Source organism: Pseudopodoces humilis, chromosome 5, assembly GCF_049639895.1.
Source record: "Pseudopodoces humilis isolate 2021_Gansu_Grassland_sample_001 chromosome 5, ASM4963989v1, whole genome shotgun sequence".
Taxonomy (NCBI): Eukaryota; Metazoa; Chordata; class Aves; order Passeriformes; family Paridae; genus Pseudopodoces; species Pseudopodoces humilis.
In genome coordinates, this window is record NC_142204.1 from 29,190,248 (window position 1) to 29,217,131 (window position 26,884).

General features: G+C 37.9%; 1 protein-coding gene across 2 annotated transcripts in view; it reads right to left on the reverse strand.

Moving 5' to 3' along the window:
• Window positions 1–383: 383 nt before the first annotated feature.
• The window catches only part of VEZT (vezatin, adherens junctions transmembrane protein), a 60,439-nt gene continuing 33,938 nt past the window's right edge, over window positions 384–26,884 (reverse strand). For both annotated transcript variants that reach the window (XM_005519435.3, XM_014248901.2), the window contains exons 7-12: window positions 25,165–25,312; window positions 22,053–22,384; window positions 21,240–21,433; window positions 17,067–17,167; window positions 15,722–15,929; window positions 384–11,849 (exon numbers count right to left, since the gene is read on the reverse strand). In XM_005519435.3, coding sequence (XP_005519492.1) covers window positions 11,269–11,849; window positions 15,722–15,929; window positions 17,067–17,167; window positions 21,240–21,433; window positions 22,053–22,384; window positions 25,165–25,312 — 1,564 coding nt within the window. In that variant the 3' untranslated portion in view covers window positions 384–11,268. The remainder of the gene's footprint in view (window positions 11,850–15,721; window positions 15,930–17,066; window positions 17,168–21,239; window positions 21,434–22,052; window positions 22,385–25,164; window positions 25,313–26,884) is intronic.

A 26,884-nucleotide genomic window follows, 5' to 3' on the forward strand; every position in this document is an offset into this window, starting at 1 on the left:
CTTACAAATCTCTCCTCAAAATTTGCTTCCTTTAGGAAGCCCACCAATACCTTAGTGAATGTAAGCAGAAACAACCATCTGTAAGACTTACGGGCTTCATCATTCAGTACGTTTTTTGTGTCTTGTCCATTTGTTTATACCTTGAGAGTCCATTCCAGGTTTCATCTTTACTATATCATAAAAGTACAGACTATGCTCCAAAATTAAGCTTAATACAATACAGCTGATTACATGTTGGGATCAGTGGAACAATTAACAGTAGTCTGAATGACTGGCTTTTTAGGACTGGTTTGGATCCACCTCACGCTGACCCACTACACTAGATTCAGGTTACTTGGTATGGTGTGAGTACTTTGAAGCAGCACAGTAGAAGGATGAGAAGAATAGGTTTTAATGAGAGAAAGAAGAAATACAGCAATACAACTGATACAAAAAGTACACAATATAACACAAGAGTCTAATAAATTAGCAGAAAATTTGAGAAACAGGAAGAAAGTTTCAGGTGGTTGAAGAAAGAGGCTTGCTCAAAAAGATACAATCTTAAGTCTTCATAGATATATATACATTCTTGGCAGTATAGGAAACATACAGTTCTAACATAGAAAATACTGACTGAAGTGTGGTATCAATTCCTGAAGGATATTTGCATATGGTACATTATGAAGTATACACACAGGCAATTTAGCATTCAAGAAGTCTCCAAGTAAAGGAAAACATTATGGATTCCTTTTTGGTAGACAGACATCTCCTTCTAACAGCAGCAATTGGATCTGTTCGGTATTCAATATGAAAACAAACACACAAACCTGAAAACGGCAAACAGTAAGCAAGAACTTTTGCACAATGAATTATGCATCAATTTGGCAGCAAGATTCAAAAGATAAGAAAAAATACTCCTCCCTCACCTCTTGCCTTTCATGATCAAATTATTTCCCTTCTTCCCAGTAACTTTTTAAGCTTGCCTTCCTGGGGATGTGAATTAGGTGAGAGTGGGTCATACCTAAGTGAGAAGAGTGGTTAATAGCTGTTGACCCTAAAACCAGATCAGGGAATGTTTACAGGAAGAGGTGCATGTCAGCCTCCTGGTGCTGCTCCTACCAGCAGAACACAGCCTTTGGTAAGTTCTGACACAAAAGTCTAAGCATTAAGAGGGAACCAAAAATCTCCAGATAAAAGGAGCCACTCTGCCCTGTTGCCACTCTTTTGTCACTTTTGAAGCCTACAAAGGAAGGCTGTCTCTTAGGAGACTATAGAATATAGTAGAATATATCTACTGCAGAGCACCTAAGCCCTGTTTCTGGATTAAAGATCTACCTGCAACCAGTATCCTCAACTGACACATTATTTTCTTCCTAAAGCCCCACCTACACAGGCATTTAGGTGATGCTAAAAGGGGTTTTGCCAACAGCTGCCACAGCACAGAGGTCTCTGAAGGATCATGGGAAGGTACAATGAGAAGCATATGACACACAGAAAAACATTCTTTCTTCAGTAACCACTTATTCAGAAAATAGTAACCAGTGCTCATTACTAAAGTGCTTGTACCAAGGAGTCAGCAAAAAAATACTGCAGAAACTATTGCCAGGATTGCTTAAAGTTAATTTAATCTTCAGGATGAAAGTGGAATTATAACTAAAATTCTGTATTAAAAATCAAGCAAAGTGCTCATACAGCATTTTTGCATCCCTGTATAAGCATTCTCTATTCCATTTAATCATTACTAATTGGAGGATAGATAAGCCACATCCACTCCACCTAGGCAACTGTCAGGGATACAGGATAAAGAGAAAAAATGATACAGGCATTAGTAAGGCAGAATTTTATTACAGATGCTGAAGAAATAATAGCAACCAAAAAGACTTTAAAAGTGGTTAGCATTATAGTTGAGAAAACTACATTACAGTTGAGAAAACTACTTCTGAAGCTAGGGAAACCCAGGCACAAATTTTAAAATTGCTTAAAAATAACCCTGGTGATGTACACAATTATATATGTAAAAAACACTTCAGGTCCTGATTAATATCCATGAGAAAAAGAACGGAGGTAAATGAAAGTACAAAAAAGAGAAACAAAATAAATTGTAAAAGTATCACAGGCAGGAAACCCTATCACAACACAAGGTCAGCATCCAAGAATGTCTTCCTGTAAATGCCTACATCCAACCCAGAACTTGAGATCTTGGAGCCCTATCACAGCCAGCCCCCAGGCTTCACACCTGCTTTAAGGACCTGCTGATCTAAACCTCCTCATATTAACCATGTTTAAAGCAGCATCAGCAGCTGGCAGGGTGGGTGCAGGGGAGACTCCGCAGAGCCAAAGCACACAAGTTTTCATTGCAGTGGAAGGAAGGAGGCTGACTTCACACAGAACTTAAAGGAAGAGATGCAGGGATTGATTACACACTGATTGAGACAGCAGCACCAAGTGTTTCTGTGGAAATGAAATGCAGATAAAATAGAGGCTTTTTTAAAAAAGCTGCTGAAGACTACCGGTCTGGTGAGCGTTTCCTGTCTCCACATGGACAAGAAATTGTGGATCCTTCCCAGTGTCTGCAAAATTCAGAATGTACCATGTGATTTCTCTCTGTAGCCCTGCCAGAAGTCTCTTGCTGCAGTTTGTTCTTTTGAACATTTCCTCTAACATTTTAGCTCTCATTTATTGGCCAATTAAGCAGCAGCTTATCAAGATTATTTTCTTTCCCTTTCCTGTGGTTCCTTGGCAATCTATGCTGCCTTTAGACCCTGTTTTGGGAAATGCTAAGACTTAGCAGGCAGGAGATGTTGAGGAACATGTATTTGTTTACATGTTTAAGACAGGGCAAATGAGCATACAGGCACTCAAAGCAGCTCAGATGCAAAGCCTGGATAAGTGAAAATGAAGCGAAACAGCTCTTCTAATAAAAGATGTAAAATCAGGTTTCAAATACTTCCACACAGACTGCTTGGTAGAATACAATTCTTTTGCCTTTGGATAGCAGGAATTAAGTTTCTGTTTACCTTTCAAGTAAGTAACTGGGTACTTTGATATGAGAAAAATTCAACCTCTTTGCCAGACAAACCTTGCAGTGGGATACCTAGCAATACACATTAACATCATAAGGGGTGTGTGTGAGTGTATGTGTATATATATAGATACATATATATTTATAAAGCTTATTCAAACCCCTTAAATTAAGATATAATTTGTTTATGCTCCTCAATAAAAATTCAAAATTGTTCAGTTCAGGGAGATTTAGTAATACTTGTATTCTGAAAACACATGCTCTTTACCAGTGGGAAAGGTTTAAGCACAACTGCTAGATCCCAGTGCTTCCTAAGCTTGAGATCAGGCAGCTGTGGAGCCAAAGCACATTGGCACAGCAGCTGGAGAGTACATGTTCAGCCTCTACTGCTGAAAGCAGCAAGCTTGTTTAGGGGAAGGCAGCTCAGCCACGACTGTGCCACGCTCCTGTAGAAAAGAACAAATAAGGCTCATGTAATGAGGAACATGTGTTTGAGGGTCAGTCTTGCTGAGAAGCCATTACCATCTTATAATCATTAAAGAGGGAAGGAAATTCCTGGGAGTGAATGTTCTGAAGTCCAGGAAGAAATAGGAGGCCAGGTTGAAATGTAGGTCAAAGCTTCCTGGAAGGAATGTCAGGACAGACATTGCACCAGCCCTAAGAACCTTTCTGTTTAGAAGTTTATGACTGAGAATGCACAGCAGTACCTTGGCATGGATTCCCTCTAGTCTATCATTTCATAAAGTTTAGACAAAGGCCTCTGAACTGAAGGAAAATAGTGGCCAAATTCCTCCGCAGCTGGCAACAAAATACTGGAGAAGAGCTGAAGGCAGCTAAGAGGGAAGAGAGAGACAACCAGAGTAAAGGACAGACCTAGTAAAAACTGGAGCTTTGAAAGACACCTGCAGAGTCATCACATCTAGCTCAGCACTCCAGTGGTCACCCACCTCAGGAGAACACTCTGAAGAAGTGGTCAAACCAGAAGAGCTTCTTCAGCCCAGGCCCTATCTTTTGCAGTTTGGCCACCAATGTTTAGGTTTCTTTTGGGGATAACTTACCTGGTGCATTACAGATAGCCCTGTAGGTGAGAAACAAACTATAAAACCCTCTCCTCCAATTGGGGCCTATGAAAAGGAAAGGCAGGAAGGCAAAAGTTCACGAGTGGAATTGTATATGACATGGATGCTGCAATAGAGGAAGACAGACAATAAACCCAAAATACTTGTGAAACATCCTGTTCCTATTTAGGTTTCACTCAGCACTGTTCTGTGATCACTGCAAGCTTTGTGCAACTCAAGCACACAGGTGCCTGCAGACCACCCGTGAACACCCACACTGGGACATGAAAAACTTGGACTACAATGTCATAGTGAGCAGTGCAGAACAGCCAACATGAACTTGTTTAAATTCACCAGCTGTGCCTTTGGATGAAAGATCTACAGGACAGTTTGTAGATTTCTGGCTTTTATCCCATAATACAGTTAAAGCCTGTTATTATTATTATTGAAACACAGATACCAAACATTATAAATAGTCCACATTTATGGTGCTTCTGTTGAGATCAAATGCATGATTCTCTGTCAGTAATGGCTACTGAAGATATTAAGCACTGACGTTTCTCTTTTCGTTTATTTAGGAATGGACCTTTCCTTAATAGCACAAAGTAACAGAAAGGATTGGTCACTCTCTCTTTTGGAAATCTGAGATTTTTTTCAGTTCTCATCCATGCAGCTGGAGAAGGTCAGGAAGCAATCTTTAAATATTAAGATTTGAGCACAGATCAAGCCAACTAATAACACTTATTTTGGGACCTTGTACTAGAGTTGCAGTTATTTTTAAAATGCAACTTAAAAAGTTTTTCAGTAAGTCACAATTATTTATAAGAGCCATTATACACCAAGAGTGCGGTATAAATTTGAGCTGCTATAGATTATTATTTCTGTTTTGACTGTATGCTCCCCATTATGGTGCTGGCCTGCTGTTTCAGTTCTCAAGTGAAAAAGTCAGTACACAACTCTAAATCTAGTTATTCATGTTACAAATACATGTAAAAAGATTTTGTGTTATTTTAAAACCTCAACCTCTTAAGAGTAGTAAAGTAAAAAGTAAAGGGAGAGGACCATAGGTGTCAGAGGGTCCAGAAGGGTGAAACAGGGAAGTAGAAAAAAAACAGGCACAGTAATTTCAGTTTTACTGGCAGTATCATAAACAGTTCCTAGAAACTTTGGGGAATAAGATGCAAATGGTCTTGGGCAGCCTAGGCCTCAAGAATAACAACATCAACAAAAGGAATCACAATGAGTAAGGAAACTAATGAGTGGTATCATCCTCACTAGGATTGAGGAAGCCAACTGCAAGTTAAAGCACTGATGCACTTCCAGTCCTATCTATCCATATCCTAAATACTGAGTGGTTACAAAAGCCAGTCTAGATGAGGGACTGGTATTTCATGGCCATGAAGTTATTTAAGCTGTCATAGAAATGCATCCCCTAAAGCAAACTGCCCATGAGGCCTTTAAGATTTAAAGCTGAGAAGGTACAAGGGTCAAAATATGCTGATCACATGAAAGTGTTCGAGTTTTGGTCCCATTCAACCCTTTTACAATAAGCCACTTCGTAACAGAGAAACTTTTTCCTTGTCTACTAAATTGTAGTCACTTTTTCAGAATCCTGTGTTCAATTCAGAAAGTGTAACATGGACTAACATCGTGCTCACCCTGTGTTCTGATAAGCTGCCAATAACCTGAGCCATGGCAGCGTGAAAGGGAAGGCAGCACATTAAGAACAGCTTCATATCCAGCTGTAGCTCAACCCAGATTACTTTATCCATCTATAAAGCAAAGTTCATGGGAGGTAGATTTCACCCCTAGCTGTGACTGTGTCTTATCACACTTACACTACCACTACCTCTTATCTGATTTCTGCACAAATTTCCAAGTCAAAGAAATCAGATGCATTTTTTAGCCCTTAATATCCAAGGTGGCAAAATAAACACATATGTAGGAGGGAATTAAATATAATGAGAAAATTAATAAAGCACACCACCATGCATTTTAAAAATTAACCACAGAGGCCTTCAGTCTGATCTCTGATATCCATATATCCACTGCCATATTTCTTGTGTGATAACGTATTTTGCAGTACATGCTTATTCATCAGAGCCCAAAAAAGCTCTGAAACGTCAAGCTGAAATTTAAACAAGTGTTTGGCGTCTTTAGTTTGTGTTAGACCAGGTGGCAGCTGTTGGGAGATAATTCTGTTTTAACAACTTTTTGTTTTGTTAACAAAGAAAAACTTCGTCCAGCCAAATCCTGCTGACACTGAATAAATATTTCTCCTCCATCAGACCAAATATTTTCATTTGCCATGCTATTAGCTAGAGTTGAAAGATCTGAAAAGATTTTTCTTTCTATATGGACTCAAGTATATTTGAATAGTTTGGTGTTTTATGGGAGGTAATTATTACTCTGTACTCTGCACTCCTGAGGTTAGTCGGGAGCACTGCACCACGCTTTGGTCATTATACATCCAAAAATGGAGAAATTTCTAAGGAAGGCAAACAAAAGGCAGAAAAACATGACCTCTGCAGAAGGACTGAGGAAAGTGGAAAATCAAAAAAGTTTATTGACAAATCTTCTCGTGTGTACAAGATGGTAATGACAATATAAAGATGACCACATGCTAGCACTGGAACTAGGAATATTTGACCAAATATGAGTCTGAGCAAATCTACGGAAAAGGATTCCATCGGAACCTGTTAAGCTGACACCCACCACCACTGGGTCAAGAAGCCCCTGAGCCAGAAACTGCTGAGGAATAGCCTGGAGAAGTATCACTACACATAGTCTTCTCCATCATCTGCGTAGTCCCTGTCACAGACAAGATCCTAGAGCAGCCTGGGCCTTTATACTGACCAAGTGCCATTCTCACACTCTTGCTTTTTCAGATGAGATAGTATGAAACCTGTTAATTCTAAAACACAATTAGCCCTGGGAACAAGCCATTTGCACAACAGCCACCCTTCACAAAATAGTTTAAAGGACAAGGGCAGTTTAGTATACTTGTCCTCTTGTTTGTTTCCTTGTTGTTAAAAAAAAGAAAAAAAGAAGGGATAAACCTATGTGATCACAAAATTCAGTGTGGGCAAACAACTCCACACAGTCCACCATATAACTGGGTTTTTATTACCAAACAAATTAATGAGAAAGTTGCAAATTTGACACTTCTGAAAAAATTAAAATTTCCAATATTGTAACACACAGTCACACAGAGACAGGTGTGCTTGGGACAAAGTCTAAAATCTCAGTAAAATTGGCTACTCTCCCAGATTCCATTTTGCACTTAGAAATCTAAGTACAAGATTCAGTGATTTCCAGCAGTCCTCTGCTGGGAGTAAAACGGTTTCATTTCTATGACTGATGGCAGAAGCCTTCACATTTGCAAATCTTGCCCATAGTCGACAGAGGCACATTTAATTGTATTTGAAAGATGCTCTTGTATCTGTAACTCTCTACATTTGCTTCCATGATACAACTGTTTAATTTCTGTCATGAAAACATACACTAAACAAAAGGGACAAGTTACTTTCTTATCACAGATCTTTGCCTAGATTTAAGTCTTTACCTAGATCTTCAGCTGTAAAGTGAAGTGATATAAAAAGATGTAGTGTTAGACTGCAATCCAATCCAAGAAGCAAGTATTGTCTTTGAAATGCTTTCCAGGTAGTATAGATGGAGAAGAAATTATTTAACCCTTGTTAATTGTACTTGTTTCTTTACTTCACAGAACTGCTAATTGGAAATGGGATAGGGAAAATGCATTTATTGTTAGTTCTGCTCTTCACAAAGGATTTTGGCTGCTGATATTCTTTGTCAACCCATAATTTAGTATGGATTTCCTGCTAAATGTTTCAAAAAGTTACAAAGCTCTAAGACGCAAATGTTCTGTTTTCACAAAAATCCCTATCTCGGGTAACGAGACAAAGAACACAGAACAGCATTCAGACCTTGACATGCTCAATATATTAAAACAACTCGTAAGAGCTAATGCACACTTCGGTGTGTTCATAAACATTGTTTTAAAGGCAGTAATAAATTATGACAAAAAGTCTGTCAGGTTCATGAAGGAATCTACAGCATGTATATACAGTCATTTCAAATGACATAATTATGAGGAAATCTGGATCATAACAGAGTGTATGACATACATAGAGGGAACCTGGTTATCAAATCAAGAGAAGTCAGGCTTTGTGCTTTGTACACAGTTAGCAATATTTTTCTTCAGGGAGAATATTAAATAGATTAAAATAAATGACCTGATGGCTGTTTTATACAGAGGTGATGAGAGGCAAAGAAAACAAGTGAGTCCAGCTGCTCATATGGGCAACTTCTAAAACTGCATTAAGACCATGGAAATCAGTTAAACTGCTTGTAGAAAATCTTTTTGTTCAAACTAGGATCAGGACTTCTGCCAAAAAGTCATCGTTTGATCATAGCCATGCCTAATGTCAAGGCTGTAATTTCACACTATAACATCTTTGCCAATAATGTAAATGTGGGCAATCCTGAGCCTCAGGCCAGCAACACAGTATGTGCTGATACAGGCATTTGTAGGTAACTGTTGTTACTGCATTGCTGCAGTAAGAATGGTGAAAAGCAAAAAAGCCTAAAAAAGGGTGCATTTTTGACCCAGGTGGACTCATTAACTGGTTTATAACATGGCCACAAAACCCCATGTTGACACATCTGCTGGACAGAAATGAACAACTCGTGATGGATGGGTTTTTTTAGGCCAGTTTCATTACCAAGATCAGCATATAATAAAACTAGGCCCCAAGTGAGCCACCAAAGTTGATTCTCCAGGATTTTCACTAAGGACTGAAGCAAAGGAATAAAGAGATAGCAGCTTATATAACTGTGAGATCTGTCACCGATTTCAGTACCAATGCAACTCAGGCTACTACTGACTTCATCTGAAACTGTGTGCACAGTGATAATTCATATCCTAAATATGATCACATTTCCAAGTTGGTATCATAGCCATACACACTGTAAAATATGATTTGGATCCCACAGAAAAAGATCAGGAGTACCCTTTCTAGGATACACAATATCAGATCATGAGATGATGGTGGATGAATTCATGTAAAAATATTAATGGAACATTTAGGCTGTCAGAACAATTAGCTAGGAACAAAAAAAATCTGGGCACTTTGTGAACTTGAGGATCTCAAGTCAAGAATGAGGAAGACTTCTTCAGAAGCATGGCCAATGCTTCAAACACAATCTATCCAAAGCAGCTGTTCTAGACTTGGTAAAAAAATTGCTTTCCACAGAGAAAATAAAAGTGTTTCATCATCTCAGCCTAATCTTTAGTACAGAAGAATATACCACTAAGAGGAGGGTTATCTTCTGAATACACAATGAAAAGCATCTGATTATTTTGTTTTTTCTACAACCTCCTCAAGACATCAACTACTCAGCTTCCAGTCACACAAAATAAAGGGCACAGAACACAGTGTTACTGGTCAATGAAAACTGGCAAAATGTTCTCTTCCCAAAACCTGTGTGTGAAGGAGAGGACAGGCATTATACAGTGAAAGAACACTGTAAGTCATATTCTCTTCTCTATCAATTGATATTTACCTCTTTACCTTCTGTGAAAAAGTCCACATATTTCACAGTGTTCATGCAAAATCGCTAATACAGGCCAGGGAATTGAAAGAGAAGACTTGTTTTCTGACATACCGTCAATAGTTCCATCCTAATCTGCTGACCTGCGTTACCTTCCCCACTTTCCATGACACCAACCTAGGAAAGATATTGCTCTGCACCACCAGCATCTAAAAAAACTCTTTACTCTATAGAATCTGCAAAACCCAATACATACTCTAAGTAACTGCTGCAGTATTTTGTCCTGGAAGTGTATCTGGGTCCAAGTAAAGTATTCTACACAAGGAAGTGATGCTCTCGCCATTAGAGACACGGGAGCTTTGCTTCATTTTGTGTCAGAGAGCAAAAGGAAGAGAGGGCAATGAAACCATTAAGCAGCTCTTCTGTGAGGTGAGCATCAGTTTCCTGCTCCTTGTAATACCACCAGAGATAAAAAAGGAATTCACATGACCTCATACCAGACATCCAGACTTCATCATCAGTTAACTAAGTTACAAGAAACAAAACACACAACTGTAGTTCTTTCATGGATTCTTAATCCCACAGGTTAAAGTCACGATCTAAGAAAAAGTGAAAGAACGTTAGTGAAAAGCAACTATGGTATTCAAACAAAATGCAGCATGTTGTTAAGCTCTCAGATAATTTCCTTTAAGAAAATTACTTCAGGACATAAGCAAAAATGTACAATTGATCATTATATCAAATCAAACAATTACATTAAGGTTCAGTTTACAAAAGGTTAACAAACAATTAATAGCTGGCTTTATAAATAGGTGTTTACTTCTCATCTCTGTCAATCCAACAGATAGGTTCTAGATGTCTATAGTACTTTCTACTGGTGTGCTTATAATCTTCCCTAAAATTTACTAACAACACATTTCTCTAACATGAATTACAACTGATAGAAATAATTTATTAACCCTTCATAAAATTCTAAATAAACTTTAATATGAAGCATGATTAATTTTATACTATTTCAGCCCCATACCCCAGGAGACATCAAATACTAGCTCTTTCAAGTTTTTATTTAAAATTCTACATTTTAGCTGGGTGCCACATCACTAGTCGCAGAATCACAAATGCCTATCGTGGCTTAGCCAACACACTGCAGACACAAGAAGTGAAACAAAAGTGGTGGGGGAAGATCATAGGGAACAGTTCAGGTTCTTCCAAAAGAAATGTCCTGGGTTTTTTTTTTGGAACAAACACTGATACCATGACAAAATAATCAGAGAGAAAAAAAATGGAGTCTGTTGTAAATCAAAGCATTTTTCCTTCTTTTTAGAAACAAGAAACTATAATATAAATAAATAAAACAGAAAACACAAAGGTAAATTCTAACCCCCCTCACTAGGATCTTAAAAAGGGACCAGCCATCTCTTTTTTGGATGCAGCCTAAACTTCTCTTACCTGCAAAATTTCAATATACTTAGAAGTCCTATTTAGTGTATCAGTCTTATGGAACACGATGTATTATATTTAGGTCTCCTTTTTTCCATCTAGTATTTTCATCTTCAACCCCAACCTTAGTTTTTTTTTTTCCATCAAACTGCCTGCTGTTGGTTTAATAAAGTTGGTTTAATAAAAAGCTCAGACTTATACTTTTCCTTCACTTTCAGAGCCTCTCTCTTCATTTTCACAGTTCTCCACAAGGTCTTCATTCTCCTGTGTCTTTTCTTCCTCCTCCTCCTCCTCCTCCCCATCATCTCCAAAAGTCTCTTCCTGCATTGTAGTAAAAGTGAAAGACCTGGCAGCAACTTGTGCAGCCAGACCAGATGTGAAGTTAAAATCTGTTGATATGTGGAGCTGGGCCAGCCTATCCTTGATTTTTGAATGTAATGTATCCTTAGAGGGAGGCTGTGAAGCCTCTACTCCATCCACAGCGCTTGGTTTGAGTTCTTCAGCATCCCCTTCACAGTGATAGTACATTCTTTCTTCTGCCCCTGTAGAAACATCTTTAGCTGCAGTACTGTCTTTGTTTTTCTCCATCTCAGGATCTTCATACAAATATTCTGTCCTGCTTTTATCAGCAGCATTCACTTCTGGATTAGAATCTTTTTCTTCAGATTTATCACAACTTTGGCTGCAGTCCTGCTTTTCTGTATCTGAATTCATATGTGATTCCACATTATTTAGTAGCTTCAATGGTTCTACAGGAGACAAGGGTTTCACTGCAGCTTAAAAAGGGGGAAAAATTAAATGATAACTAAAAGCGAGCTGCTATATAAAAATAATTTATTTGCCTGAAAAGATGCAAGATTATAAGGGCTAAAATTACTTTAAAAAATCCCAAAACAACAGAAACACAACCCACACCAAAACTTAAAATAAAAGTGTTTTCTAATCACAAAGCTGAAGTGAAATGTGACCACTACTTGTAACTATTCCTTAAAATCTGTGACACAAAGAGACAGCACAAAATTGATGGTGTTTAAAGCCAGCATCAAACACAGAGGATGTATTCAGTGTTAAAGCAAAACCCAAGTAAAACTACTGTACTGCATACAGATTTAACTGTCTTCTTGTGAATAACAGTTTACCTAATCCACTAAAGGCAGCTGGTACATGAAAAAGTCCTTATAGGCAATATCTGATTTCATACACCACAGCATACAAACACAACACATATCCACACAGTCAGGTCAGGTGTCCTCACAAGTAAAGTGTGGTTTAATTTAGCCTCTCTTGAAGTTAGTAGCAGCAGCGAGTCCCATTGCCAGCAACGGGATGCTTGCCAGGAAGTCTCTCCTCCCAGTGTTAAGGGTTAGTGTAACTTGGTACAATCCCTCCTTGAAGAACAGATGTCTTTCGTTTTAAGAAAACGATATAATGTCCATTTCCAAGTAACAGATTCCCTAAACTGCAGTAGCTCCATTATAGTAGCAGCACGAATATAAATGAGAGCGGCAACAGCAGATTCCCAAGTTGCATTTCCCTTTCTAATTCCATTCTGACTTTACCCCTGTAAGCAGAGATGAAAATAACTCTGGGAAATACACAAACTTTTCATGGGAAACAAAATTTACGGTATTAGGATTTATTAACTGCATCCTATTTCAGTAATATTCACTTTAGCTAGCTGAAGGCAGGCACATCATTATGGTTGTTACATTGATAATTATTGTCACTGACACGCTGAAAGACTTTGGCATTGAATGTGCATTGTACTGTTTGCTTTAAAACCTTATATGAAAAAAGGAAGCACTGCACCAGACTCATCTCAGTTGTTTATGGAGTAGTTCTTTCCCTGTCTCTTAAAAAATATGCTGCTACTTATTTCTGTGCATTTGCTTGAAGAGACAGGAATATGCACAGTAGTCTTATCATTTGGGAGCAAATTTCTTGACTGCTTCCTCCAAAGAATACTTTGAAAGACAAAACTTCTCAAAAAATAAATAGATACTTGAGATTGGTAGCTGGCCAATTTGTTGAGTTGACAAATGAATAAACAGGGTGAAATTCATCAGTTTTGAGAGCATGGCTTTCCAAATCTGATCAATAGCTATATAACAACTGTTGCATGGACAAGGTGGGAGAAGGGGAAACAGCTGGATACAACACAACTACTGACAGAATGAACTTTTTTTGCAGAGGAGAGGTTAGGGAAAGGCTGGAAGTGATTTTGCAGCAGTAGGAAGTTGTTTTACAGTGCTTGACAAGTGGAAATGAAGCTACTAAAAACTTTGCAGACCTTTTCAAAGGCACATCATGTGGCTCAACAGGAGTCCAAAGGACCAGAAACATAAGCTTACCTATACTCCAATAAAGTACCTACTATTCAGACTGTAAGTAGTATTACCATGGTACTGGCCATTGGAAAACTTGCTTTAGTGCTTTGCTAAGATGGTATTTTTTTTCTTCTGGAATCCAACCTATCATCTCCAATTCACTTCATGTTGTGTTCTTAAGACATACCAATTTTTTTGGAGCTGACCTCTTATGTGGAAACCCTCACCAGCCCCTCCTTAAACAAACCAAAAACCGTCACGTCCTCGTTAGGACAAGTCAGAATGGCTAGCTGGGTGCCTTGACTAACAGATTAAAATCTTTGAATATTTCAGGAACTTTTTCCACAATAATCAGAAGTTATAAAAACCCAGGATTTCTGGAATTTGACTGTCCTGTAAAAGTAAGATTCAAGAGGACTATGCAAAAGTGGTATCATGGCCATCCATTGGCTTGGGCCAATGGAGAGAAGAATATAAACCTTTCTGGGTTTCAATCTTCAAGATAAGGCAAGTCAGAAATGTGGAACGTGCAGATCACATAAATGTCTCTTTAAGGACTGACTTGTGTGTGGATAAACGAAACCATAATATGCCAAGGTCCATGACGTCACGTTTACTGACTTGTGTTTCTTTTGAAGAAATATTGAAGGATTTCCTTAAAAACCAGTAAAAGATGTTATTTCTGGTGTACATATCAGTCTGTCAGATTAGACACATACAATCTGAGCCAAAAGGAGACAATATTAATTACTTTCATGAACTGCCCTCATGTTTTCCAGGTTTTTACAGGATGGAAATAATCAATGATCAGTCCTATGCAGCTGGAGAAAATCATACTTTCTTCCCTCCTCACCCTTTTATCTCTAATCCTAAACCAAATAACTATACATGGAAAAGAAAAGGAACCAACATGAGCCACAAAGGTTTTCTGGTGAACAGTTACTGCTAACTACAGGAGTCAGCTGACTCCTTCCAGCTATGGCCACGGATGTCCTGAGGATATGTTAATATGGACAAGCATCAGCTGCTCTAGGTAAGGAAATATCCTAGACAAGTTCTCCTGACAAAAACTCTTTCCGCAAGAATTTCACTAGGTCTTTCAAGACTTGACCTGGAGGTAGGATCACTTCTTCCTCCAACAGTTAGGAAAGGAAGACTTGAAGAAATTTATGTGACGAGTTGTGTGGTGTCATATCTAACACCAGAGGGATAATACAGAAATCCAACTCTTGTGCAAACTCCGGTGTAAATCGATGTCTTGGGGGTTTTTAACACAACTAGAAGAGAAATCAGTACCAATGGTCAAGTGATTTCTTTTACCACAGTTATAGCTTAATGGATAGAATGAAGAAAATTGTTCAGAAAATATATTTTTGATGGTTGATGTCAAGAGACAATAGGTATGTTTTGTTACTTTGTGTTCCTAGTAAGTTACTGAAAAATTGCAATCCATAGTCATTTTTCTGGTAGACACTTTCAGAGGCAGAATCCTTGGATATGGTGCCAGACTTGAGGGTTGTTTTTCATAACATAGAACATGAAAATTTTTACAAAGCTTTTCCTAACCTGTCTTTAAGAGGAAGAAATTAAAATAAGAAAAAGGAAAAGACAAACTCCTGCCAATTTTAAAGAAAGTAAATCAAATAGCTCATGCAGTGAGAGGAATTGAGTTGTAACAGACAAACTGTCTTGTTAAGAGAAATTTTCATATTCTTGCTTTCAAGTGGAAGTGGATGGAGCTACCCAGCAGTCCTCTGGGTTACTAAAGGCTAGTTTGAAAGAGCTCTTCTTAGATGATTTGTGGGGGTTTTTTTGTGAACAGATTCTGTATTCACTCTCTCATGGAAACAAAAGCCAGTTTTATTATTTTATTTCTCTAATATTTCAAAGTCTAGCTCTTTACTTTAACCTATATACTTTTGTACGTCCGGGATAATTTCTGCTGGTTTCTTTAAATTCTGAAAAGTAATTTATTTATGCACCCTGATAAAAATTCATATTTACTGGAAAGCCATGAAAGTCAGTTTTTTCAGGTTTATATCCTGAGAGCTTTCTTTTTGCTGTTTTAATGTTTTTGTGTTTAATATTTTAGCTCAGTGTTTTGTTTAAAGCCAAATTCCCATTTATATGAGTTCATTTCAATATATAGTAAAATGATTATTAAAATATAAAGAGATGGAATGGCATCTAAGACCACACAGCTCTATCAAAGACACTACTACAGCTAAGCACTGTCTGAATTCTAACATACTCAGAAATTCCTAGCAAACAGACACCTATGTTTTCTAAGGAAGGAATTAATTTTCCAAAGAAATGCTTACCATGTTCACTGAATAGTAGCTGTTTCCACTTCTGTCTTTCAATTTCTGAAGCTTTGAATCCCAGTACAGATTTCAATTCTTGTAACACCCTCTTAGATTCCTGTCTCTCTCGCTCTTGCCTCTCTCTCTCTTCTTGGGAGAAGCAGTAAAAATCTTCCCTTTTGTACTCATTATCTGTATCTGAATAATCAACATATGCTTCCAGTTCCTAAAGAAAGAAAGGAAGAAACTCTTGATCTTCACTGTCGGAGTGGACTCAGTCCTACAATCTGATTCATGATCAAATGATGTCAACACAAGCCAACCACAGTAATAGGGTGGTGCCCTGTTTGAGCAGAGCCAGTGGACCTGACACTGCTCTTGGTGATATCTGTATGATTTTGGAGCAAGTCCACTCATTAATGAGATTTACCTTCATACACAAATAAGTTCAAGTGATATACCTTGAAAATGGGAGACCATTTCTCCATAATTACAGGTGGAAATAAGCAATGCTGATGTGGGTTTATTTTTTTTTTTTTAATTTACACTGTAACCAATTCTTGGTAGTCAGGCATCTTGCTGATTTAACTTACATAAATCCTTATTAAGAGGATATAGAGGATAGCAAACTTCTCTTCCAATTTTAAATATGGTGGATTACAAGTATAAAAAAACAGAGCAGCATTTATGTTATAATAATTTTTCAATGAAACAATTAGTCCCAGCTTTTTGATATGGAAAACCATCTGGAGAGAATACATGTGGGGGAGAAGCAAGGGAGGAACAGAACAGAGGATGTGCTTTCAGGATGTATATGCCACTCAGTTCTGGGATGGAGGAGGCCCACATCTCTTCAAGACAGCCCAACCATCACTCAGGAGTTCCTCAAACAACACAAAACTTTTCGGTGTTACAGTGAAAAGATATCCAAAAATGCAGAGACTAAGCAAACTGAAGGCAGGATGGTTTGTGCTCGAGCTTGTCACTTTCGCAGCTGTATCAGTTTATCCAGCAAAAGCAGGACTATTTCATATGCTGCCTTTTAGCAATTCTCACTTTTTAATTCTCTGACTTGCGTTGCTGCTCTCCTTTGGTCACTCATTTCTAATGATATATATGAGAAATGAATACTAGTGCTCTTTTTTCCAGGATGGGGAATACCTCCCCATGGAACAGCAAAAGGAATGTACAAAATTCTTTTTTCTACAAGTCCAATTGTGAAGTGGCACTGGCCACTTACTTGTCTGTCTTGGCAAGACATCAAGGTCACTGCACAAGCAACTGAAAAAAAAGAATGGATACAGCAAATAATCCTCAATTATTATTTTAAATGTATTTTAAATGATCCTTTTTTTTTTTTTACCTGCTCTTCAGGGATTGGATCTTTGTTTTCTATGTATATGGCAGGCTGTGTTAAAGGTACTGTAGTATGCTGTAGGTTGTCACAGGAAACTTCAATTTTGCCTTTAGGGGAAAGAAGAAAAGGGATTTTAAAAAATAAAATTGAGTATTCAATGATGTTTCTGACTCACTCAGGAAGGGTCCAAGTATTTTCATAAGCAGGATTTGCACACATGAAAAAAATGGTGAGAAGGCTGGTTAGGTTACACTGAAACAGAAAGCACTTAAATAACTTGGTTGTTTTGATACAAGCTGGGTCCAATGGAACTTGTGCTGAAACACTTCAACTAACAAATCTCAGAAATTTTATCGATTTTGAAAACCTGCAGATGGCAAGCAAAATCAGTAAAACCAGAGAAAGAGACTTCATTCAGAAGTTTAAAATATATATATAGGTAAACTAGCTTTTAATAACTGGAAAATATTGGAAGAAATAATTAATGAAAGTTTACAGGAAGATATTTGTGAGGTAGCAAGGAGACAAGTAACAGCCAGTGTGGATTTGTTGGAAATAGAAGATGTTAAATTTTCAATGCAGTAACAAGTCTTGTGTACAGAAAGAACCAAAGACAATCCTGCATTTTGTTTTCAATAGGACTTTTGACATCATGTCATGACATCCTTATAAGCAAAATGCAAAGGCCAAGGAAAGTTGCTATTAGGTGCACAGAACAGCCTCTTGGATCAGCACAGTATGGTTACCATTTTCAGACTGGAATACACTGAGTGAGAATTTGTCTCAAGTCCAATACTCTCCAATATTTCCAACGGCTGAAAGAAAAGTGTTGCATCTCATTAAATCTGTTGATTTGGGCATAATCTGCAAGAACACTGAAGGGCACCACTACAATAAAAAAACAATACTGGAAAATCAGAGATATGACCCAGGTAGAAACAGATTTCAGACCCAGCAGTTTGGTGACAGTGGCTGAAAATTTTTGTGCTTTGGAATAGCAAAGTGCGCAAATACATCACAACTGACTGGGGAGCACCACTCTACCCCACTGCAAGCAAAAAGCCAAACTACAAACTAGTACATACAAGCAACAGCACTGACTGTTAGACACATGAAATAACATTTTTACTGTGCCACTGATTGGGCTGTGGATGGAACATAGTGCCCAGTCTGGGACCCCTTCATTCAGTGGGCCAACTAGAGGGAGTACAGAGGAAAACACTGGAAATTATAAGAGGACTAAATAAAGTATAGTCACCAAGGAAAAGCTGAAGCATAGGGAGTCATGTAGAGAAGACAAAAAGAAACATAATAATCATCTTTGCTAACATAAGAGCCATCAAGAGGAAATGGATTTCCATTGTGGGTGGATCAGAATTACTGCTTTTAAATTGCAGCAAGAGGTACTTCTTCTATTCAGTAATAACATTCTATTGGTAATGGAATTGAGTGCTGGAATAGATGCCTGGAAATACTGTAAAATGTCTCTACAGAGAGTTTTTTAGGAACAGGTAAAAAACATTTACTCACAAATACTAATTTACCCTTGAGAAGGGAAATGGGTTAAATGACCTTGCCAAGTCCCACCTAACCCTATTTTCCATTTCTGATCTATACACTGAACACTTAGGGATGGTGAGATTGCAGCAGAGTACCATGGCCATTCTCTTATAAATATCTAAAATAGTTGTCTACATTTGCAAAGATAGAGACAGTTTAAAAGGAAAAAGGATGGAATTTAAACAGTTTGAGGGCCACTGTTTCAAAGATCATAAATACAATGCTAGCCATAAAGACTACTCCATTCTGTAATATAATATTAGCAGTAGATTACTGCATGCTTAAATTGTTGAAGCTTTAAGTGGTAAATTTTATCAGTGATGAAAAAATGTGAAAGAATAAAGAGAAGAAGCTTAAAGTTTTAGGAAATGAGTGAAGATGTACATGTATATGAATGATAGATAGGTCCATCATTGCCCAAGTAATTAAATAGAGGTGAATTCCTTTTCATGTGCTAAAGCCCCACTTGTTCTGAGGCTCTGCTCTGTACCTGACAGGATCAGTGAGTAAAGGCACTGATTCTAGAAACAGACCAAATTAAGGAGGAAGCCAAACTGCATTCCCTGAAGGAACCATATGCTAAAATATAAGATACATTCTGTTTTCACCACCAATGACAGGCTGACAGGAGAGTGTGAGTGTTTTATTACCCTGAAAGGCTTCGCTTTGGCTGTTTGTACCTGAAAGCAAACCAGCTCTGACATATAATGATTTAGGGCAAGAAGCATGTACTGCTTGTTGAAGGGGACTCACCTCTTTATACAGATGGTCTACTGGCTGAACTCGTTAATTGAACTAAACATCTACTGCAGCAAAAGTGCTCAGCATCCACTTAGACACAATGTTCTAAGCCCATGGGGTTCTTGAAACAGCTCTTGTCAAAAGATTGGTTTAGTTTTGGATAATGATGCATAAACATAAAAGCTGTGCTGAGCTGCTATATTAATTCAACAGGAAGGTATCTTCTCCCAAAGAGCTTTCATAAAGTATTGAAAAAAAATGAGACAATTTATTGAAGTAATTTACATAACATGACTGACAGACCAGCTGTTAAAATTTGTAGGAAGACAGCAAAAGAATTGAATTTGATTTCATGTACAGCTTGACAAGTTCAACTCACAGAAGCTGGATGGCTTAGAAATGTATCAGGAATGTCAAATGTTGTCAGATAAAAATAGTTTTCAATGACCAAAATAATTTAAAGTGGCTTCTGTGGACTAGTTCAATAAACTTGTTGCAAAATAGAGGTTCAATCCCAACACATTTCCAGGAAAGCGGTGGGTAAAAGTGAAGGATTATTTTATTTTTTATTTCCCACGCAATCCCTTCCTTCTAGATCACACACAAGGTTATTTTTGTACTGAACTTTAAAAGGAAGCAAGTTATAATAAAAAGGCCTGCTGTGAAATTTATACACAAAGTAAAAATAAAACTAAAATAACTAAAAATACTATGGTGTGTAGTCTAGAAAGGGGAAAGGAAAGGGGAAAAAAGATCAGTGGATCTGCATGTTGTGGAAAGCATCAACAGAACACAACAGGTCAGCACATGCAAATGTATCAGGCTACATCTAACATCCTCACAGGATGTTTTATGCAGCACTGAGGGGGAAGCTGTATGGCAGCACTATCAGGCAAACTACAGGAGTTTGTTTATACCATGTCTAGACCTGCACAGAGCCTGCAAGAAGCCTCCCAGTGCTCCCAGTTCTGATGTAAGAATGAATAAGGTCAGCCTGCCTGCAGGCCCACAGCAATATTTATGCATCTACGGGATACTCCACCTATACATCATTAAGAGCACTTCAGATTTGGATTTCTGCAGGTAACTTGCTGATACCCCAAGTTCCCCCCTCAATTTTCCTAGTGCAGTCTCCATTACCAGCATTTTTCAGATGCTGGGCTGTGCCTTCCTAGGACAGTAAAAATTCTCCTGGAAAAAAGAAAGATTAGAAATTACAGGTTCAATTCCATGACAGGAGAGCCTAAGTTCGCTGCAGTTATTTAAGCTGTTTGTGCTTCACAAGAACAGCATGGGCAGTACAGATCCCTAAGGAGAAGGACAACAAACAAAATGCTGGGATATGCTGCTCACTAAGACTTTTAAGAACACCAAAGATTAGCTCACAGTCTTTGACAGAGGAAGTAAATGAGTATTATATGCTCCACATATCCTCCATTATTTAAATTGTTCCAGGAAATGTGATTGTCAAAAAAGTTTAATGACACTGCCATTATCATTTCAATTAATGGGATAATTTTAATGCAGTGAATAAATGAAGATCTTGAGGGTGATTCATTAAAATCCTACCCCTTCACAGGTGATTGACCAATCAAGGGCAAAAAGCCATGATCAGTCTGCACCTGAAAATGTAACCATCTGAATCCACAGGTCTAACAGACTGAGTTAATATGTTTGCATTTTTTGCTGAAACGAAAGCTTCAAGGCCATCACAGTGAAAAAGCCTGATGTAAGGACAAAGTTTTTCAAAGTGTATGGTTGTAAGACCTTCTTTAGCTAAAATTCTGATATATAGGTTGAACACTGTAATTGACCCATTTGACCATTTCATCTCTGAAGCGTATCCCATTAGCTGCTAAATTAATCTCTCACATTTACCTTTTTTATTTGGGTTTCTTCCACTTATTTTTTCCACCTGAGAAATGGCTTCTTCCCAGCAGCTGTTGCTTGCCTGGATATGAGGCTGAATAAACTTTAGTTTTTGTTCCAGAACCTGACGGGCTTCTGTTGTCAACTCGGGTGTCTCCTTAGTGCTAACAAGCTTTTCAAGTTCATCCTCAAGAATTATTACCCTAAGTGATAAGGAGAAAAACAGCAGTAAGTAATAATAAATATTTGACTTCACCATTCGTTCAAGTATTTCATGTAATATACTGTTATTTTCTTTAAGAAGTCAGTCAATTCCTCAAAGACTCCCCAAAATTTTAAAATTAAAATATTTTTTTCTACATCAAGATACATTGCTTACCTGAATTTTTTATAATAATTTTATATGTAAGACTAAAGGAATAGGACAGTCTCAACCATTTCACCAAGTCAGTAACAAATCTTTAAGGATATTTATTAGGTAGTTACTATGAGCTAAATGTTCTTGTAAAGCATTTGATATATTGAAAAATCAGTGGAAGATAATTACATTTTCATATTTTTTATAAGGGAGTGACAAAAGCAAGGCAAAATCTTAGTGCACTGCTTATCTTCAAGTTTTCACCAGATACTCAAAGAATACCCAGGAAAAATATCAGATTCCACAGTAAACCAAGGATCTTTGAGCCCATACTGAGTGGCTATAATTGCAAAGACTGTATGTATCTGCCTTTTTTGCTTTTAGTTGGGGATACAAGCTGACAACCCAAAGAACTTCAAGTCCAAAGCCTTCTGCATACTTTGTTAATTCATGTGTAAACTTACTCATTGAGCAGTGCCTTGAGGTGAAGCTGCAAGCTGCGTACCGCTGTCTGGAGACTGTTGAGCTCTCTGGACTCCTGCTTGGTCCTGGCTGGCCATTCCAAGCCCGACTGATGCTGAGTTTCGAAGTAGCGATAGAACTCGTAGCTCCTCTTGAGCTCCTCCAAGCAGGCGGCGTGGGTGTGAGGTAGGCCCTGGGTCACGTCGCGCAGGATGTGGTGAGGCAGCCGCTCCGGGGACACCAAGGGCTTGGGGGATGCGTTGGCTGGGGAGAGCAGCAGCGCCAGCCTCCTGAAAAATTCTGAACTCTGCCCTACCCAGAGCTGAAAGAGGACCTGCAAAACAGGGTAGGGTTAGTTAGCTCTGTGCACCTGGAAGGCAATCAGCTTCCAAAGTAAATGTACAGATACACCATGGGAAAACATTCCTTGGCCAGCAACAGGAACTTAGAAAAACTGCAAAAATCCGCTGACTGTTTATGAAGGGTATTCCAGAGCATGTGAGGTTCAGATCTTGTGACCCTTAGGTGACTGTTAATTCCTTGATGAAGGATATTAAATGCAATTATGCTCAGAAAGTTGTCGGAGTCCAAAACCTCATATTCCCATCGGCCAGTTTCATTATTTGCTATAATCTCCACATACACTACAGCTCGTAAAGGGCTGCCAAAATTCCAGTGGCAGCAAAGACATTTTCCCTTTATAAGGAAAAGCTGTCATTTCTACAATCTAATAATTACTGCACTGCCCCACACCCAACCTTGAAACATGAGCCTAATTGCACTGTACTTCAACAAAAAAATATTTTACATATGAAGAAAGTTGAGCTGCTAACATTTCTTTTTTCAGCCAAAGTAAGAAATTCCACCAATACCACTAAGGAAGGAAAGACTTCTAAGAAATTGATTGATCCACAGTGTTATATATGGTACTAAAGAGGCTGGTCCACCTGGGAATAAGGCAACCCAAAATTTCAATTTCTTGAAAACTTCCACTTCCAATGAAATGACTGTTTTCTTAGTTTAGAGAAGTTTGCTCAGTGGACCATGACAGTACAGCAGCACCTTTTATGTCTAAAGGTTATGATGTTTTTCTCTGCAGAAATGGCCCTTATTAAAAGGGATCAGCTGTAGGTGATTATGAGGTGCAGACTGAAACTTATTCACAAGCATTCCAGACCAAGGAAGACAAAACATTTACTCATCATGTCAAAAATAATTGGATGCAACTGAAAGAGTATTCCAAGAGAAAAAAATTAATCTCAATTTACAAAAGATGCTCATGAGAAAAAAGAATACATGAATGACATAAAATTAATTTGGGGCACACATGCAAGACTGATTTGGATGGGTGCAAAAATACAAAGCAAACAAATGGGCAGCAATCACTCAAGTGTCCCTGAATGTGTGGTGCCCTGGATAAAAAAAATCAAAAGCTCATGCTGTAATAAGCACAAAAGAAGACCAATCCCTTCCACCAGACATAAATCACAGGCAGTAAAAAAGTAGCACACAGAAATAGTGGACTTCAGGAACTGATAATAATATTCAAAAACCTACCTGAAAAAAGGCACAACAACAAGAGAAAAGGAAATTTCAGATGTATTTACGGTTGCAAACAGCTTGCTCCACCAATAACGACTGATGATCTTTGCTGACACACAAAATATCCAACTGGCTCTCCTCAGCTTAAACTGGTATTTTTTTCTTTAGTGAAAATTTTCACTCTTTAAATTTACTTCAAGCACAAGGTAGCCAAAAAACACATGCTACATTTGTCATATGGCTTAGCATGACCTGCATTTTAATATAAAGACAAATTCTCTCAAGGTGAAAAAAACTGGACTGCACATCCAAGGTTCACTACACAAATATGTCCCAAGGTTATCAAAGTATGTTATACCTACACAGGAATCTGCTTAGGACTGATTTATGTTAATTTATATTGATTCAGCTATACCACACCCAGCCTACATTGCTGGCTGTTATGAGCTACCATAAATTGAGATTTATTAGTTGTGAGCTTAGCTGTATCCAGAAAGTATCCTAAGCAGTTTAACTAAAACAGAGTTCAGTTAAATTACTGCAAATTGCAGGTAAACAAAGGCTTAACTTACAAGCTTGGGTACCTCTGACTGGCTTCTTGTGCTTAAAAAGAAGTGGGTAAATTAGCAGGCTTACATTGTTGCAATTAATGCAAGAAAATGCAAGAAAAAAAACCCCCAAAACCTGCTATTTATTGTAGCTCTTAGCTTACAACTAATTAGTCAAAGCCTCAAAGCTAAATAATCATTATTACTGGTAACATTTACCATCAGAACAAAAGAAGTCAAGGTCTATAAATTAAAAGAAAAAAATGCAATGAAAGCCAACCCCAAAGAAACATATAAGTCATATAATAATGGAATTTTCTATTAAAAAGACAATGCTAAAGGGGAATTGCCCTGGCAGAGGACCATTAGAGTATAGAAGACTTGCATTCAAATTAGATCTTCCTTCCAATTGACTCATGCAAATAAAAAATACCTAACATCTCAAAACAAAATAGATCAAAAGGCCATTACATAGTTGTCACTCTGTTCAGTTAAAAGCTTTTCAAAGATTGAAGAACAACACTGGCTCACAGCAGCAGGGGTCCAAGCTTATGATTTCTACTCCTCAGTGTGAATAAATGCAGCTACTCCCTTTGGCATTTACAACTAATTTGTGATTTCTGATGTCTCTCCTTTTATACATGTCAAGAGATTAGATAAAAAAAGAATTAAGTACAAATCCAGAAATTATTTTATTCAGCTGGGATCAGGTGAAATCAGAGAGAAAAATATAATGTTTAAGGGGATTGATCAAGCTGATTATAGAACACTGACTTGAACTTCCATGATTTGCAGAAAAAAATCCTTATGTTGTATTTAGTAACTTCTCTTTCTCTACATGCACAAAGAAATCATGGGAATGCTGATAAATGTAGAAACACATGGTAAGAGCCTGACCGATTACACCTTGCCCTCAATTCAGTGTGTTGCTACACGCTAGGATGTACAAGCCACAGGACTTCATGACAACAGGAAGATTTTCACCAGGAGCCTATATGGATCAAGCCCATCTGGGAGAGCTTACCTTGAGTGCAGGCAAGCTGAAGCCATCAGTCAGATTGTGTGCCTCCTCTTCGGAGACCTGCTCTTCACTCAGTCCCAAACCCAGCTCCTTAAAGGGGACCACACAGATGTAGCTGGTCACGTTGTCACTCTCCGAGTTCAGAGGGTAAGTTTAGCTGGAGTTAAGGTGGTAAACAAAGCCACTTTTGCATTAAACACACAGAAAAGGAAATAAATACTTTATAAGGTTTCTTATTCCAGGCAATTTTTATGAAACCACAGACTTTCATCCCAAATTCACCTGAATCGTGTTTAATTTAAAGTTTTGCAATCTTTATTTGAAGCACAAGTTTTAAATGTTCTTAGAAGGATGAGAGAGAAAACACTGACAGAACACCTATGTCAAAATACAAACACATAAAAAGAAACAAAGTAGATTGATGAAAAATCCCTGCAGCCCTTTTGAAACAGCATACTTTTAAAGACTGAGTTTCCAAGAGACAGTTCATGTTAATCTTAAACTAGAAGTTTAAGGAACAGAGGAAAGAGAACAATTGTGCCATTTTAAGTTTTAAAGGTAGCCTGTGTTACAGATTAAACTCAGGATGTGAATTTGCTGAGAGGTCTGTCTGTGGATGGACTGCTCAGAGGTCTTTACAGTAAAAGGTCTTTGACATTTCAGAGAGCTCTGTGAAGAGCAGGAACTCCCTGTCATACCATTAACTTTATTGATTGCATCACTGTAAAGACATGATCTTGGCAGGATGAGTGACAAACTGGTATCTATCAACACCATTCATCATATTTAAAATCTCAGTAGGAAAATGTACATTTCTAGCCCTCAAAAATGCTTAAAAAGTAGGAAGCAAGCCCAATATAACTGATACCAGAAGACAGATAAAATATTTCTTAGACTATGCAGCATTTACTTTAAAATAGCATTAATTTTAGGTTAACCTCAGGTTGGGGAGGAACAGTTCAAGATTTTTGCATGTTTTCTGATAGTTACCCAGTCATAAAATAGTAAAATTAATTTTAAAACAGAAATGTAAACTTACGGTCATTAGTACAAAATCACATTTGTTCCATAGAAATATATATAATTTGTAAAGCATTAATGAAAAGATGGTCTTAATTTAAAACATGTTTTTTTTTCATTTATAGTTTGATCTAGAAATTGAATGCTCTCATCTCTTGCTCATAAAGCCTATTAGAAGCACTTGTCTCTTGTCCAGCTAATGTGTTTTCTGGGGGAAGCTACAAGTTCCATCCACTTTCACACCCAAATTTGCATCGTGCTAAATTCTCATAGGATTGAACTTGCAAAAGTGCTTTGCTCAAGAGATGTTTAACAGTTAAGCAGAAGAACACTGCATGAAAAACTAATATTCTGTGTCCCAGGAAACAGTAAAGCAAAGTGTCCATCTAAAAACCACATTTCTCCCTCCTTTATCCCTAATGTCTGGAAAGGAAGAAGCCTGTTAAGTGTTCAGATAAAAACCCTGCAATGTAAATTAATTAGGATCAGAATACTGCTGTTGTCACCAGCAGCTGCCTCACATAAATGGTGTCTACTGTAAATTAACCTGACAGCGTGCCCAGCAGAGGGAGCACGTAGGATGAGGATGGTAACTCCATCAGAAATTGAAATGTCAGGTCAAAACCCTTCAGGATCACTTATCTTAGAAACTACTTGTACTCCTTGTTAGCCTGCAACATGACATTTCCAACAGTATGAACAC